At 38.7% G+C, this 16,645-nt stretch overlaps 1 protein-coding gene across 3 annotated transcripts in view; it reads right to left on the bottom strand.

The window, feature by feature from the left end:
• Positions 1–16,645, bottom strand: part of LOC124616046 (aryl hydrocarbon receptor nuclear translocator homolog) — a 525,437-nt gene that overhangs the window by 26,741 nt on the left and 482,051 nt on the right. For all 3 annotated transcript variants that reach the window (XM_047144275.1, XM_047144274.1, XM_047144273.1), the window contains 5 exons: positions 14,494–14,641; positions 13,790–13,984; positions 12,740–12,868; positions 11,151–11,309; positions 2,870–3,020 (listed from right to left, as the gene is read on the bottom strand). In XM_047144275.1, the coding sequence (XP_047000231.1) occupies positions 2,870–3,020; positions 11,151–11,309; positions 12,740–12,868; positions 13,790–13,984; positions 14,494–14,641 (782 nt within the window). The remainder of the gene's footprint in view (positions 1–2,869; positions 3,021–11,150; positions 11,310–12,739; positions 12,869–13,789; positions 13,985–14,493; positions 14,642–16,645) is intronic.

Raw genomic sequence — 16,645 nt, 5'->3', positions numbered from 1 at the left:
CTATTGCCTGCAGGTGAACACTTCTATCAGCAGGTCGGCTCAGACAACTCATCATGTATGCCCTCCAGCGTATGCCTTCCATACCAGTTGTCTGCACTAATCTGCTGTGCTACCCATGCCAGCACATCTGCATCCATAGCAATGTTCACTGGCAAGGATACTAAAGAAACAATGGGGTGAACTGAAACGAAACTTTCAAAAAAGTTCTATGCTATCGTGTCAGATGACAAATAAGAAAAGAATTCAAATAATTGCTTGTCTATGTTGATAATGTACCAATCTAACAGAGAAATTATGAATTTCGATGTTGGTGACACTGTCAGTAGGTGTTCTGTTCACTCTCGGACAAACATTCAACACTGTACTGAATTTATTTACTATGAATTTTACTTGTGAATACCAATCTGAATTGTGTTGTTTTAAGTACATGGTAAGCAAATGTACAATACTATTTCATTAACCATAAATTAAATTTTAAGGTGTACTTTAATCTGACTCTTGTAACTGAAAATTTGGGGTTGTATTTTCAGAATTAGTGGGGTGAACAGAAATAGTAATCATCAGCGCTTCTTCAGAAGAAGAACAAGAATTTGACAGCAATGATGAACCACCTTCCACTGTTCTCAATCCAGGAGATTAAGCTAAAGTATATGGAAAAAGTAAGCAGTCATTTAGATTGTATACATGTAAAATTTTATTTAGAAGTAAAAAGTTATATTGTTGTTTTTTTTTAAAAAACAAGGCCGATTAAACACGTTTATTTTAACAGATGAGGAGTCATTTTTTCATCTGTTGTTCAAAGTTCTTCATTACTTCTGGGGGAATGACTTGTAGACTCAAACACATCATTTTTAACATGATGTCAGTGACTTAACGGATTAACAAACTAACCAAGCTCATCATTTCTAATGTTACAATAAATTAATAAAAGATGCAAAAATTTTAAATTGAAAAACAGAATAAAAAACACAATTCATGCACTATTTTAAGTCTGTATTGAATAATTTTTTTTTTTTAACCAGATACATTTTGTTTCTTATTCTCCCAGACACAAAACAGATTTTGACATGTCCCTACTCATCCCAAAGATGAATAAATAGAAAAAATAGTAAGTTGAACACTGAACGGTGAATTGAAATGCCAAGATTTTTATTTTTAATGTTATAAAAACACGAGTTAGATCCTAAATCTAATTATAAATTACATGCAAGACCTATAATCCGATATAATTTTGCTTTTCATATTTCTTTTCAAAATTATCAAGTTGAAAACTGTTTCTATTCGCCCCATTTTACGATATCTATTCCAAACATAGCTTTGGAAAATGTACGTGGTGGCTACGACTTCAATGTTCTATGTTTCTTACAGCAGTTCACAGGTTGTCTGCAAGCAAACTTGCAACACTGGAGTATGTGCATGCATTACAACTAAGTAGATGTCTCTTAGTTCATTCTAGCTGTCAGGAGTCTATACGTCCATAATTTTTTGTCAGGAGTCTATACGTCCATAATTTTTTGAAGAAAGTGGAGTGCCTTCGTCTACCTGAAAACGTAAGTTCCTGGTTGATTTGTAAAGTAATGAATATTACTTGTTGCATGGCCTGTTTCAAAATGTTTGTGGCCGGTATTGTTTTAATGGACAGAGAGCCATAAGCAGGTGCAGAGAGTGGTCTCTGAGATTGGTTATACAAGAAGTAATTTTTCACTCTGCCTTGCAGCTGAAATTCCCTTGTGGAATGAAACTCAAAACTTTGTTTTTCACAAGAAATGCTCTTGCCAACTGAGCTGGCCATGCATGATTCATGAGCTGCGTTCACTTCATCAATTCTGTCACTACCTCTCTCCTGTTTTCCAAACTTCACATAAGCTCTCCGGAATGCTTTGCTGGGGCAGTACTTTTGAAGAAATGATGTCGCAGGGAAATGGTTTAATGGCAACCAAGGTACGGTTTACAGACTGTTCTCAGTTTCACACTGCAGTGGCTTGTGCATTGTTCAAAATATCATGGCAAGTTAAAACTATGTACTAAAGAAGGACTTGAACCCAGAACATTGTAAGAGCACTCCCCGTGATATGCAATCTTCCTGGGCCTTGGCCCTTGTGGGAATGTAATAACTGCTTTGGTCAATGAGAGCAATAGGGGCAGACAGACACCATTAATCTTTTAAGACTGGGCAATTAATATTTACTCACATGTTCTACAGGTACAAACACAACACAATATTTCATCAATAAGTGAAAACAAAGAAGATAGGAGGAGAGGAAGAAGAAATTCCTGGTGTTTGAAACATATGGACAAACACCAGTGGCAAGTTGAAGTGCTGAGCTGGACTGTGGGAGTACTTAGGTAGTGTAAATAGTAGTGTACTGCCTTTGAAAAGCGGGTATCTGGTTTAGAGCCTCATCTGGCAAACAGTTTTAACCTGTCACAGATTTTCAATTCAAAGTAGAAACTGTCTGACTTCTTCTGAAAGAAGACTGTAAAAAAAAGCTACAATCAAGAGAAATGAAAGAGGAGAACAACAGGCTGTTAGTTTTATACAAATTAAAAATGTATAGTTATGCAGATGAAAGATTAATTAAAGTTTAGGGAAATAATGTTACTATAAGTAATATGTGGAATTATACAGCTAATAACTCTGTGGTAGAGAACATTGTGTCAAGACTTCACACAGATCACTCTCTTTATATGAGTGTATTCATTTCTGTGTGAATTCTTGAATCAATAACTATGATAAGAGGAAGAATAAATAAATACATTGAAGGGCATAAAACTGCCGAAGGAAAGAAATTAAGATCTAATATTTAAAAAATCTGCTATCTTCAGCAAATATTGGTAAATATAGTATAGTTAACCAAACTAAACTTACTTGGCACTCGTATTTGTACACACAATATACTCCACTTCATCAGTGTATGGGTTAAGGAAGGCAAAAGCAGAAGTCCGTAGCCACACCCATTCTCTGCTCTTTGCACGAAAACGATACATGACTGACATGACCTGTCCTTTCAGCTTCAGAACTGCAAGTAAACAAAATAGCAGTAGACATTTTAAATATACAAAACAAAATTGTGGTACAAATATACCAGAAATTATGATACTATTTTACTAACTGATTTGTGGTTTCTTGGTTAAATGTTGTACAGATTCAGAATTTTATGACATGTGAAAGAATAACAGTAAACATAAACACTGCAGGTACTGACGCAAATTACCATATTCAGCAGTACCTGTTCTAAAATGTGATGACAGATTTGTAATTAAAAGAGTTACAAATCATAAACAATATCATAAAACCAGTAAAATTAAAAAAAGCTCAACTTCTCTCTAGTTATGGGCATTTATACTTTCACAAATGGTTCAAATGGCTCTCGGCAGTATGGGACTTAACATCTGAGGTCATTAGTCCCCCAGAACTTAGAACTACTTAAACCTAACTAACCTAAGGACATCACACACATCCATGCCCGAGGCAGGATTTGAACCTGCGACTGTAGCAGTCGCGTAGTATCGCACTGAAGTGCCTAGAACCGCTCGACCACCACGGCCGGCTATACTTTCACACCTTTCTCATTTATGAACCTTATATTACATTTATTTCTTTTTAACAACAATATTATGAAACAGACAGATTGCTACTCACAATATAGAAGAGACACTGAACTGCACACAGGCACAATGAAAAGATTGCTAGACATTTAAGATTCTGGTCAAAAGGTCTTCTTCTCATACAGAAAACACATGTGTAGGACACCAGTCTCTGGCTGTGGTGGCCAGACTGCAGACAGCAACTGTGCCTGATGGGAGCAACACTCTGGCCTGGGTGTGAGGGCAAAAAGGAGGGGAGCTGGGTAGGGGTGGGGGAAGGTGTGAAGCTGCTTGAGGGAGCGTGCAGGGACATGGAGGGGAAAGGGTAGGGTTGCTAGGTGCAGTTTGGGGGGGAGGGGGGGGGGGGAGAGCAGAAAAGGAGATAAGCAGAAAAAAAGTAGTGGGTGCATTGGTAGTGTTGAAGTGGGAACAGGGAAGGGGATATATAGGTGGACATGGACTAGCAAAGATTAGGGTAAGGGGGGTTACGGGAGAATAGGATACAAATAGGAAGGATAGTTTCCACCTGTGCAGTCCAGAAAAGCTAGTGTTGGTAGGAAGGATCCAGACAGTTCAAGCTTTGAAGCAGTACATCATGTAGGGCAGCACCTTCAGTAACTGGCTGGTCCAGTTGTCTTCTGGCCACAATTTGGCAGTGGGAACTCATGTGGACAGACAGAAAGCAGCACAGTGGTTGCAGCTTAGTTTGTAGATACATGGCTGCTTATATAGGTATGACATAGGAGTGTTGATGGCATAGAAGATAACTGTGAGGAGACTGTGGTAGTTGGTGGTGGTGGGAGGACGTATGGGACAGGCATGGCATCTAGGTCTATTGCAGGGTTATGAGCCATGAGACAAGTTATTGGCAGCAGATGTGGAGTAGGGATGGACAAGGATATAGTGTATTTTTGGTGAGTGGCAGAATACCACTGTGGGAGTGGTGGGATGGATAGTGGGTAGGATATTCCCCATTTCAAGACATGACAAGAGGCAGTCACAATTCTGGCCGAGAATATGAATCAGTTGTTCCAATCCTGGATGGTACTGAGTCATGAGAGGAGCGCCCTTCATGGCTGAATGGTACGTATATGGGAGGTGTTAGGTGACAGGAGAAACAAGACATGGGAGATTTGTTACTGTACAAGGCCTTTGGTATATTTGGAATCAAAATGCTCATCACCTAAATGCAAGCTCTACCCCATAAGTCCTCCTCCTCCTCCTCTTCCTGCACCACCACCACCACCACCACCACCACCACCACCACCACCTGTTCCACAGACATCTTCTATCTCATCAAAGACAGGGCTAACTGTGAAAGCAGCCATTTGACCTCTAAACTAAACTGCAACCACTGTGTTGCTTTCTATGTGAACATGACAGCTAACAAGCTGACTCAGCATGAATGACCATCAACCTACTGTAGCCATGAGACAGCTAGACCAACCAGCTACTGAACATGCTGCATAAACTGATTGCAATTGTTACTGCAGGAATAAATTACAGCAGAAAAACCCTTTGTGGAGGTAATACCAACAGATGTCCCTAGATCACAGGACGAGGGAAAGTTCGAGAACTGCATTGAATAGTGATCTTTTATTCATGTATTAGTTGCAGCTGTTGCATATGACCTACACCCGAGAAGGTAGCACACCGCATTTCACTACTGTGCACGCACAGCACTGTGGAAGAGTTGGAGGGGGGACAGTGACGCCTGACCACATGGTGGGGAGCAGTGAGCAGGCAGCAAATTTCATTGTGCTGCCAGCTATGGAAGTCTATATTGCATACTTTGGCTGTTTATGAACATCTGCCGTGTTTAAACTGCAGTTGGCCTGAATCCATCTGTACTCAGAATCGAATAGCCTTTAAAATTGGCCAAATACTCAACAACAGCGTACAATTCTGAAGGAGGTGCTGAAAGTCTAGATTGAGGCCAGTTCCATATTTTCATATTTCATGCACCAATGTTGTCAACACGCACAGTGAGGTATGATGGGAATGATAGGGAGTGTGGCAGTTCCTTGTTTTACAAAGCCAATGAGAGAGTGCTGGGCACAAGGTATATTTTGAAGCAACAGATACTGCAACATTCTCACATCAATAAAGAAGCAAAAGCCACTATGTTTCAGATTCCACTGTAACCACAACGACAGAAATCGCATAATATCTGGAAAAATAGCCAAATATTTGAGACAACAAAGATATAAGCTTCACAGCTGTCCTGTTTGGACAGTACCACAGGCTGCAGCCCAAGTAAACAAAAAAAGCAGTAAAGATAAAAATGAATGTAAACCATTTCTTTTTGTCTATTTTATTACTCATTGCATTATCAAAATGTGAACAATGAATAAATGGTCTAAGTATCGAATAGGTGTAATGTTACTTGTTAGCAAAGACCTCATGTCGACATAAGTTTGTAATTTTGATTAAACAGAATACATTCAAAAACTCTTTTCTCACAGAGCATTAAAAACAAGGGGGGGGGGGGGGGGGGGGTCTTATATTCAGGGTCATCTTATACTCAGGTAAACATGGTACATTAGATCTTTGTACCACATGTTCCATTTAAGCTAAATAGTGGGAGGAAGTGAATGCTCCTTGAGAATACAAATAACAATAAGAATAGAGAGAGCAATTACCTGAGGACACAATCTTCCAACAATTAAGCTGATAAAAGAACCTCTTGTCCAAATACGGTAATTATTTTCCTATAATTATTATTAGCTTTCTGCTTGAATATACGGATAGCGAGTGTTACTGACAGCCTCTCATTACAAAAACAGTTAATATTTCTTCGGTGTTGTTCTTGCCAAACCACTCTCACACTGCTTCCTAAATTGCATTACTGCTTGTTATCTTATTTGCAAAACACAATTTCAGCATCAAGAAGTCATTTCCAATAGTTAACCTTTTTTATGAACCATGCTAGTACTTGGTACAACTTCGCCTAACAAGGCTGGTGACAATTTCCTTTTACTTAATTATGGTTTACTTGATTACCAATAGAACCTTGGTTCGATTCCCATTTGTTATGCTGCTGTTTCCTTTCAATAGATATCTTTAGAGAAATAAAAACAGTGCGATACTTTTCCATTATGCACGATCATGGTCGAATGCCATATTTAACTGACTATAAGATGCTACTGACTATAAGACACACCTTAATTTTTAGGTAATTTCTTAAAAACATAACATTTTTATCAATGATATGGATATAATAGAGGGAAACATTCCACGTGGGAAAAATATATCTAAAAACAAAGATGATGTGACTTACCAAACGAAAGCGCTGGCAGGTCGATAGACAGACAAACATACACACAAAATTCAAGCTTTCGCAACCAACGGTTGCTTCATCAGGAAAGAGGGAAGGAGAGGGAAAGACGAAAGGATGTGGGTTTTAAGGGAGAGGGTAAGGAGTCATTCCAATCCCGGGAGCGGAAAGACTTACCTTAGGGGAAAAAAGGACAGGTATACACTCGCACACACCCATATCCAACCGCACATACACAGACACAAGCAGACCCACATCCTTTCGCCTTTCCCTCTCCTTCCCTCTTTTCCAATGAAGCAACCATTGGTTGTGAAAGCTTGAATTTTGTGTGTATATTTGTGTTGCTTCATCGGGAAAGAGGGAAGGAGAGGGAAAGACGAAAGGATGTGGGTTTTAAGGGAGAGGGTAAGGAGTCATAAATATGTCTGCTTGTGTCTGTATATGTGTGGATGGATATGTGTGTGTGTGTGTGTGTGCGCGAGTGTATACGTGTCCTTTTTTCCCCCTAAGGTAAGTGTTTCCACTACCGGGAATGGAATGACTCCTTATCTCTCCCTTAAAACCCACATCCTTTCATCTTTCCCTCTCCTTCCCTCTTTCCTGATGAAGCAACCATGGGTTGCGGAAGCTTGAAATTTTGTGTGTGTGTTTTTTTATTGTGCCTATCTACCAGCACTTTCCCGTTTGGTAAGTCATGGAATCTTTGTTTTTAATATATTTTTCCCATGTGGAATGTTTCTTTCTATTTTATTGATAGAATAGGTTGTTTGTTCCGTAAGATGGGAATGCACACCAGCTTTCAATCTGGCATGCCACACAAAAATGTAACCTGTTTACCCAGCTGGGAATTTACAAAAGCTAGTGTGGCACTCATGACAATTTCTACATCTGACGGATGGGCAGATCATTTAACAAGAGATTCAGGAAACACATTCTTCCTAACGACAGCAATGCCTCGTTATTGAAGTCTCACCTACACAGTAAGAGCCATGTTACAAAAGACACTGATGACACTCTGCATATATTTCTTAAAGTTGATAAAAATGTCTCATGAATATTTTAGAAAAGATTGAGATTTATAACCATGTTAATAAACACCCAGAACAGATTGAAAACAGAGAGACGAAGTTGAAAAATAACTGATGTGTAGACCATTTCTGTACAACTTTTGAAACAGGTACAATTTTATGCTGTTTTCCCTTGGGCTAAGAATGGATTTTCCTACCTATAAAAGTGTATAAGATTTAACTTTTTATAATAGACCTTCCTGCCACAAGTGGCTTCAGATATAATTGTTGCCAATTATGTGAACCTTCCTCCTACGAATGGTGTATGATTAACAGATACTTGAGGCAGTTTTGTTTTATTGTGTTGTGTCCATATTTGTATCCATTTTAACCTTTTGTTTATTATCTATACTAAAGTTTTAAAAGTATCCCTTTTGAAAGATAATGTGCAGCAATTATATGAAATGGTCTCACTGGCTGTGCAAGCATAGCATGCAGTCACCTGGCAAACTGGCAAAAGACTTTGAGAATACTGTCTTTGTTTCAAACATGTAATTTTTTTTCTTTTTTTTTGCCGACTTTTTACTCCCTCTCATATGGAATGGAAAGTTTTTTACATAACTTTTAGTTTAGGAATAGGCAGTAAAGCCCTTGATCAAGTGTTTATTTCTTTTGTTTAACCGTAAAGATGACCCATTGTAGTGCCCCCAGAATTTTACGAAAGTCTGGAGACACTTGTGTTCCAGCCGTTTCAAACACGTGTTATTTTAAAGCAGGGCGTAAGGATGAGCATGGGATAGTGCACCCATTTATTGTATGTGCAGGCGAAACTGGAAGGGCGATAATTCGTCGGTGCTGGCAAGTGTTCAGCACGACCTGCCAAGAATAAGAAAATATGGCCCGGAACCTCCGTGGCCGGCTGCAAAGAGTAATGTAGCATTGTATTGTTAAAAAACAAATGGAGAAACTCAAAATAGTGATTGTTTATTAGACGTTGAACTGCGGTTGAGAGTACGTGGACTGGACGTGGATAGTCAGCCGTGATAAAAGCTTATGTATTAATTGTGTTCAAAAATGTGTAATTAACTGATTCTGGGTGCCCGGTAATGTGTGGGCTTACGTCATAAAGTTTAGTTGTTTTTTTGTACAAAGTGGAAATAAATATGTTCTGGTACATTGAATGATAGTCCAAGGGTAGCGTATTTTTTAAATAAGAAGAGAGAGAGCGAGAGAGTGAAAATTTCCCCTTCCTAGCAGTGAAATCTTTGGAGAGGCGTCCAGTGCTAGCAGAAGACATCGGTACTGCAAGAAAGCAGAACCAGCATTCTTCAACAAGTAAGTCCATGAAAACGCTTAAGCTGTATAGAGAGAGCTTAACATTACACTGTGCCACTGTAGCAGACAGGCACTATGAAAATACTGTTACACATTAATAGCTTTCGGCCAAAGTCTTCTTCAGCACAGAAAACACACACACAAGCTAGCACACCTCACACATGCATGACCACTACCACTGGCAGCTCCGACCGGGATCTGATAGGAGTTGCCGGTGGTAGCCGTCATGTGTGCATGAGGTGTGCTTGCTTGTGTGAACGTGTGTGTGCTTTTATCACTGAAGAAGGCTTTGGTCAAAAGCTATTAATGGCTAACAGCCTTTTCGTTGTGCCTGTCTGCAGCTCGACAGATCATCTTTACGGTGAGTAGCGATCTATCCTTTTCCAAATATTGTTGACATTCCAGCCTGGAGTTTCCATTGTTTGATTTTCTTTTGTTTACACAATTTCTTTTTCTCTGATGACACAACTGTACAGTTAAATTTGCTGATATGTATGCCATCTGATTTTTAGATGTTCATAATATCATGTGTAGTTTTGTTTTAAATGGGACCCAACAGATTCAGTGTGACTGATGCTGGCACATTGACAAAGACATGTTAAGTGTTGCATTTTTTTCATTTTACACATCTGTGTAAATAAGTTTTAATGTGATCTGAAGGTAATACCAAATGTAATTCATATCATTATGGTTTTTATCTGAACTGTGTTAACTAGTGATGTATATGCAAGTTGTGCCAATTATAATCACGTTTATAAGCAAACTTGGTGATAGCTTTAGGTGAAATGTAAGACATGTGATTACAGTTTTTCACTGTGACGGCAGTGTTTACAAGATTTTTATGTATATTTCTGATTTTATTTTTCTATTCTTGAATCTGCTATAACTTTTGTCATTTGTTTCACTGCCAGGCAGCTTTAAAATGTTCAAATGGGTGAAATTAGCTAATAGTGAAAAAATCATCAAATAAAGTGTTTATTTCAAAAATAAAAACAGTATACACAGAACAAGAACTTATCTGAAGAAAGAATTATAAGGGCAACATTGAGTTAAAATGACTGGCATTGGTAGGAATTTGGAGCTGACAATCTACTGGCCACTCCACGAGGAGAGGAGTCTATATCACTAAACATTAAGACATGGGGCAGGGAGTAACACTGCTTCAGCAAAACAACTTCGCTCACTGCCTCAACCTTTCCAGGAACTTGCTGGCAGTGTTTGGCTACACACATGAACAGCCCAGATCTGAATACCTGCAGTCAACAGGACCAGTCAGCGCACTGGTCACATGTCAGCACAGCCCTTAAGTCTCCAGCTAATACCATCATTTAACATTCTGTGAGTCTTTGTGTCACTTGCAATACACTCAGTCAAGAGGACAGCAGTCTTTGACTAATCATGTTGTCAGTGTGGGTATGTCCGTATTTGTTCTGATAAATCAATTCGTTAAGCATCAAACATTGTACGACATACATGTATGAATGGGGACATTGCGGTCTACAGTGGCTGGTTCCATCAATCCTCAGTAAGATATAAATAACGGCTCTTCCCAGTTCTTGGTAGATTCATTCATTTGTGTGTGTGTGTGTGTGTGTGTGTGTGTGTTTACTGCTGTTTGCAAAAGCATCAAAGCCACCAAAATCTGTGTGACTAACTGCAAGGATAGCTACAGTCATCCAAGTACTACCTCCAGAAACAGAAATTACAGGAATAGAAAAACCAAAATACCATTCTCTAAATACATTGCGGATTGGGACCCACAATAATGTGTTGTTTATCTGGGGCACCAGTAACTACAATTGTAACTGCTTTCAAGCTCCTGTAAACAGGAAAATAAGGTTGACATTTTCTGTAACATTTCCTTACATTATCTGATAACAATCTGTGTTACATGGAACATTATATTCCTAAAGATTATGACTTATCAAGTATGTGGAGCTCACCTTGTTCAAAGCTTTCCTTCATGTGTGTTTGGTCTTCTGGATGAAAAAACTCAAAACATGACTTTCCTAAAAGTTCTGGTGGTGCATACCCCAACAATCCCATTACCCGCTGATCGACGAACGTGAATTTTCCCTCCGCAGAATGTCGAGAAATGAACTCTGAAACACAACATTCAAAAATAAAAAGATTTGCAATGAATATACTGTTCAAGATTAATGTATACTTAATTATAAGGTGTGTGAGAAAAGTAGTGAGACTGACAACACTGCAAGTGACGTGGCAATGCTGCATTGCTCTACTTGTGTAGAGTGCTGTGATCATCCATTCCCGATGCTCAGTCTCAGTTTCAGCTCAATACAGCCATCACGTGATTTCTGAGAGCACAATCAGTGAATCTGTATTTTTGTTACATGTTACGAAAGCAATACTGCGGAATTCAGAGCAATGTTATACCAGCAAGCTTTGTGTTAAACTTGTGGAATTGGCAAGTGTGACCTTTGAAAAGTTGAAACGAGCCTATGGGGAACACTTATTATCTAGAACATAAATTTTTTGCTGGCCCAAATCATTTTTGGAAAGCTGAGAACGAGTCGAAGATGAATCTCACTCAGAGACACCTTCAACTTCAAAAACTGATAAAACTGTTGAATGTGTGCATTCTCTTGTGACACCAGACCAATGTTTAACAACGAGGACCTGTTAAACACTTTCACCGTGTATCAAATTCTGATCAATGTTTTGCACATGGGAAAGGTTTGCACCAAAATGCTGCCGTAAAACCTAACAACTAAGCTGAAGGTCAATTAAAGAAATGTGTGCATTGATCTTCTCAAGAGGATTGCCAATGACCACAAACAGTTCAGTCAAGTGATCACAGGTGATGAATCCTGGATTTTTTAGTATGATCCTGAGACAGCAAAGTGAGGAAGGGCAAATTCCAACCCATAACATATGCATGAAGTGATACCACTCGCAAGTTAAATGGGACAGTTTATTTTAATTCTGAGCAGTGATCAGAAAAATTCTAGGTTCTTTGATGACATGAAAAGAAAATGACTTATTAAACAGCAAAGGACCACATCAAATAAGTTTGGGAGAATGCATTGGGCTTTGGGAAGAATGAAAATAAAGTAATTTCTGAAGAGGTCCAAATTATACAGATGAGATTAATTCATCTGCATCATACAAGTACATTGACATTTGGGATTACAGAAAGATTTCCTTCTGGGCCACTCATTCACAAATACAGATTGAAGGCAACTGCATGAGACTCGTGGTGGTTCTATGAATGTGTTCCTCAAAGTAAAAGTAGTTTGTATGATGGGATATACAATGAAATTGATAGGAAGTAACAGAAATGAAAAGTTTTCAGAATGAAAAAAATTTTGTTACAGCAACTCCATGGAAGCAGGCGAAAGGAGCTGTCACCTGACGTCACAAACATACATGTGATTGGCAACAAGGCAATGAATACAGTTCAATTTTTTCCACTTTTCATACACAACACTGTTTTCAAAAACTGTGTCTGATACTGAATCTGTCTACAATGAACTTAAAAAATATCAGTGTTCAGCAAAAATTGGCATACCTGCATTGCTATTGGAACCAGTAAGATCACTTGTGTTGGGAGTGGAAGTAACCTGCAGCCTGCCAATAGCCACCAAACAGCAATGAGAACCATGCCCATCCTCTTCACCACCTCGGTCCATTTGTACACCTGGTGATGACAGCAGCGAATTTTAACATTATTAAGATAATCTCTGTTCTTTACAAGGTGAGCAAAGAAAGTCATGGAATTACCTATAATGAGTTTACAGTACAGCAATAATATACTGTTTACATTACTAATTCATTAGTACTACAGCTTCATTACATATTGGATGTAGTTTATTTCCATGCATTTTTCTCTTTCTTTCCTGTGTTGTCATAAATTTCCAGCCATTTTATTATTCTCTACAGGAAATGTAAGATAGTAATTTCCTGTGATGCTATTTATAAGCATTGTAAGACTAAAAGAGAGAACAGGTAGACTGACACACACACACACACACACACACACACACACACACACACACACACACAGAGAGAGAGAGAGAGAGAGAGAGAGAGAGAGAGAGAGAGAGAGAGAGAGAGAGGGGGAGAGAGAGGGGGGGGGAAGAAGGGGGGATAAAAGGAAGGAAGCTACTTTAGGATTTTTTGTGCTGTCTGCATTAGAGATGGAGCGCAGGCTTGGACTGGAGAAGGAAATTGGCATTACCCCTTCAAAGTAATCATCCCAGCATTTGCTTAATAGATTTAGGAAAGTCACAGAAAACCTAGAACTGGATGATTGGGAGTGGATTTGAACCGTTGACCTCCTGAATACAAGCTCACTGTCTTCACACTGTGCAACTTAACTAGGAGAGAGAGGGAGGGGGATGCACATTTAGATATAAGATAAATACACGATAATAGATATTAAATGCTACCACATAACTTTGTGCATTATATTTTTAATTGCCTGGTGCAGGAATACGATATATACTTTAAGAACAGAATTAAATGCAGTTTTCAAAAAGCTGCCATAACAGTCCAGGAATAACTGAAAATACTTCATGAATGTGTATTCATATAGTTGCTGCTGAAGTATGTTTCTTACCTGTTGGTGGCCAATTCTTAATGTAACCTGTGCAATGCACAACAGCGTAGTTTTGGCCATCACGGGAGGGACCAAGGCTGTTACGTTGTTTTAGCCTATTGAGATGTCCAACTGCCATGTTCTCTGCTGCTATATTTCCCACCTTCATGCGGCAGATGAAACCCCTTCGTGACCCCATGCACAACCTCATGGAAGCTGTTAACAAGGAAAACCACAAGTCCTCAATATACTTCTAGAAATCACGCCAGAAAATTTGACATAAGAAATAAAAAAATATATCTGAATCTGCTTAACAGTAGAAGTGAACCATCAAAGCCGGGAACTTCCATTGCTATGACAATGCTGATGTATAAAGATACCGTTAGCAATAGCATCTAAACAGAAAATGCTACTTTCTCTAATAGACAAATCTTAATAACCGATCATTGGCTTCAGTCTGAATCTAACAGAAAACTTAAATATAATCATAACTCAGAATTAAAAGTGTGTTAACACTGTCACGGCATGTACAGATAAACACGAGCCCAAAAATTACGCATCTCTTTGATGGTGAATTTATAAATTCCAGAACTTAAGCATTATCTTCTTCTATAATAATTATACACAGAATACCCATTATTGCTGCCTTTTCACATATAATGAAATAGTTCGTTTCATGTTCAACCAATAAATGCATAATATTTCAGTTCTTTAATTAAACTTACACTGATGACCTTCTTTCTTGACAGTCCCAGTCTTAAGGTCAAGGATGCGGCCAGTATTCTGAGGCTCTTGTGTTGAGAGTTGTTCACGGACCTTCTCCACATCCTCAGCATGAATGTTGTCGTAGATGCAGGAACCAAACCACTCATTCTGGAAACAAATTTTTTTTATACACTGTTTAATATTCACAGAGCTGTAATACATTTTACAACAGAGATCCAATCTCACCATAGAGTCCTAATACACTAACTTAAAAAATGTGCATGGACTAGGATTCCATCATCATCTCTAACTATAGGTGATAATTTTCTGAACATTAAACCAAAACACACACCATGGTGTAACTCATGACTCTGAGCTAAGATTCTCCTTCTTACTAACTTGCATCAAATGGTAATACAAAGGAATCATTGAGAAATAAGTCAATTCTGATGGGCAGATAATAATAACTGATGGGCATACAGTGATAAAATGTGTCTAAAACTTTAGTGTACACCAGCTATAAATTGAACTGCAAATAATAGTTACTAGTCAGCACATAGAAGAAGTACAAAAGGTACTAAATCTGCCCAACTAATTGCTTGTGACTTTAAAATACATCTCTCATTGAAACTTCCTGGAAGATCAAATCTATGTGCCAGACTGAGACTTGAACTCGTGACCTTTGCTTTTCGCGGGCAAGTGCTCTACCAACTGAGCACCCTGAGCACGTCTCACAACCCATCCTCACAGCTTCAATTCTGCCAGTACCTCGTCTCCTACCTTCCAAACCTTGGGTAACAGAGGAGATACTGAATTTAATTGATGAAAGGAGAAAATATAAAAATGCAGTAAATGAAGCGAGTGAAAATGAATACAAACGTCTCAAAAATGAGATCAACAGGAAGTGCAAAACGGCTATGCAAGGATGGCTAGAGGACGAATGTAAGGAGGTAGAGGCATATATCTCTACGGGTAAGATAGATACTATCTACAGGAAAATTAAAGAGAACTTTGGAGGAAAGAGAACCACCTGTGTGAATATGAAAAGCTCAGATGGAAAACCAGTCCTAAGCAAAGACAGGCAGGCAGAAAGGTAGAAGAAGTATATAGAGGGTCTAACCAAGGGTGATGTACTTGAAGGAAATATTATGGAAATGGAAGAGGACGTAGATGAAGATGAGATGGGAGATATCATACTGCATGAAGAATTTCACAGAGCACTGAAAGAATATAATAATTCCAATCCTCAAGACAGCAGATGTTAACAGGTGTGAAAATTACTGAACTATCAATTTAATAAGTCATGGCTGCAAATTACTAACACAAATTCTTTACAGATGGATGGTAGAAGCTGACCTCGGGGAAGATTTGTTCGGATTCTGTAGACATGTTGGAACACGCGAGGCAATACTGACCCTATGGCTTATCTTAGAAGATAGAATAAGGACAGGCAAACCTAGGTTTCTAGTGTTTGTAGACTTGGAGAAAGCTTTTGACAATGTTGACTGGAATATTCCTTTTAAAATTCTGAAGGTGGCAAGAGTAAAATACAGGGAGGGAAAGGCTATTTACAATTTGTACAGAAACCAGACGGCAGTTATAAGAGTAGAAGGGCATGAAAGGAAAGCAGTGATTGAGAAGGGAATGAGACAGGGTTGTAGCCTATCCCCGATATTATTCCATCTGTCTACTGAGCAAGCAGCAAAGGAAACAAAGAAAAATTTGGAGTAGGAATTAAAATCCGTGGAGAAGAAATAAAAATCTTTGAGATTTGCTGATGACATTGTAATTCTGTCAGGGACAGCAAAGGACCTGGAAGAGCAGTTGAACGGAATGGACAGTGTCTTGAAAGGAGGATACTAGATCAACATCAACAAAATCAAAATGAGGATAATGGAATGTAATCGAATGAATCAGGTGATGCTGAGGGAATTAGATTAGGAAATGAGACAATTAAAGCAGTAGATGAGTTTTGCTATTTGGGGAGCAAAATAACTGATGATGGTCGAAGTAGAGAGTATATAAAATGTAGACTGGCTCCAGCAAGGAAAGCATTTTTGAAGAGGAGAAATTTCATATGGGGTATAGATTTAAGTGTCAGGAAGTTTTTTCTCAAAGTATTTGTATGGAGTGTAGCCATGTATGGGGAAGGAAACTCACTGTCATTTTCAA

Source organism: Schistocerca americana, chromosome 5 (genome assembly GCF_021461395.2).
Source record: "Schistocerca americana isolate TAMUIC-IGC-003095 chromosome 5, iqSchAmer2.1, whole genome shotgun sequence".
NCBI classification, from domain to species: Eukaryota; Metazoa; Arthropoda; class Insecta; order Orthoptera; family Acrididae; genus Schistocerca; species Schistocerca americana.
The sequence above is the reverse complement of the archived record's forward strand: the minus strand, read 5'-3'. Positions and strand labels throughout refer to the sequence as shown.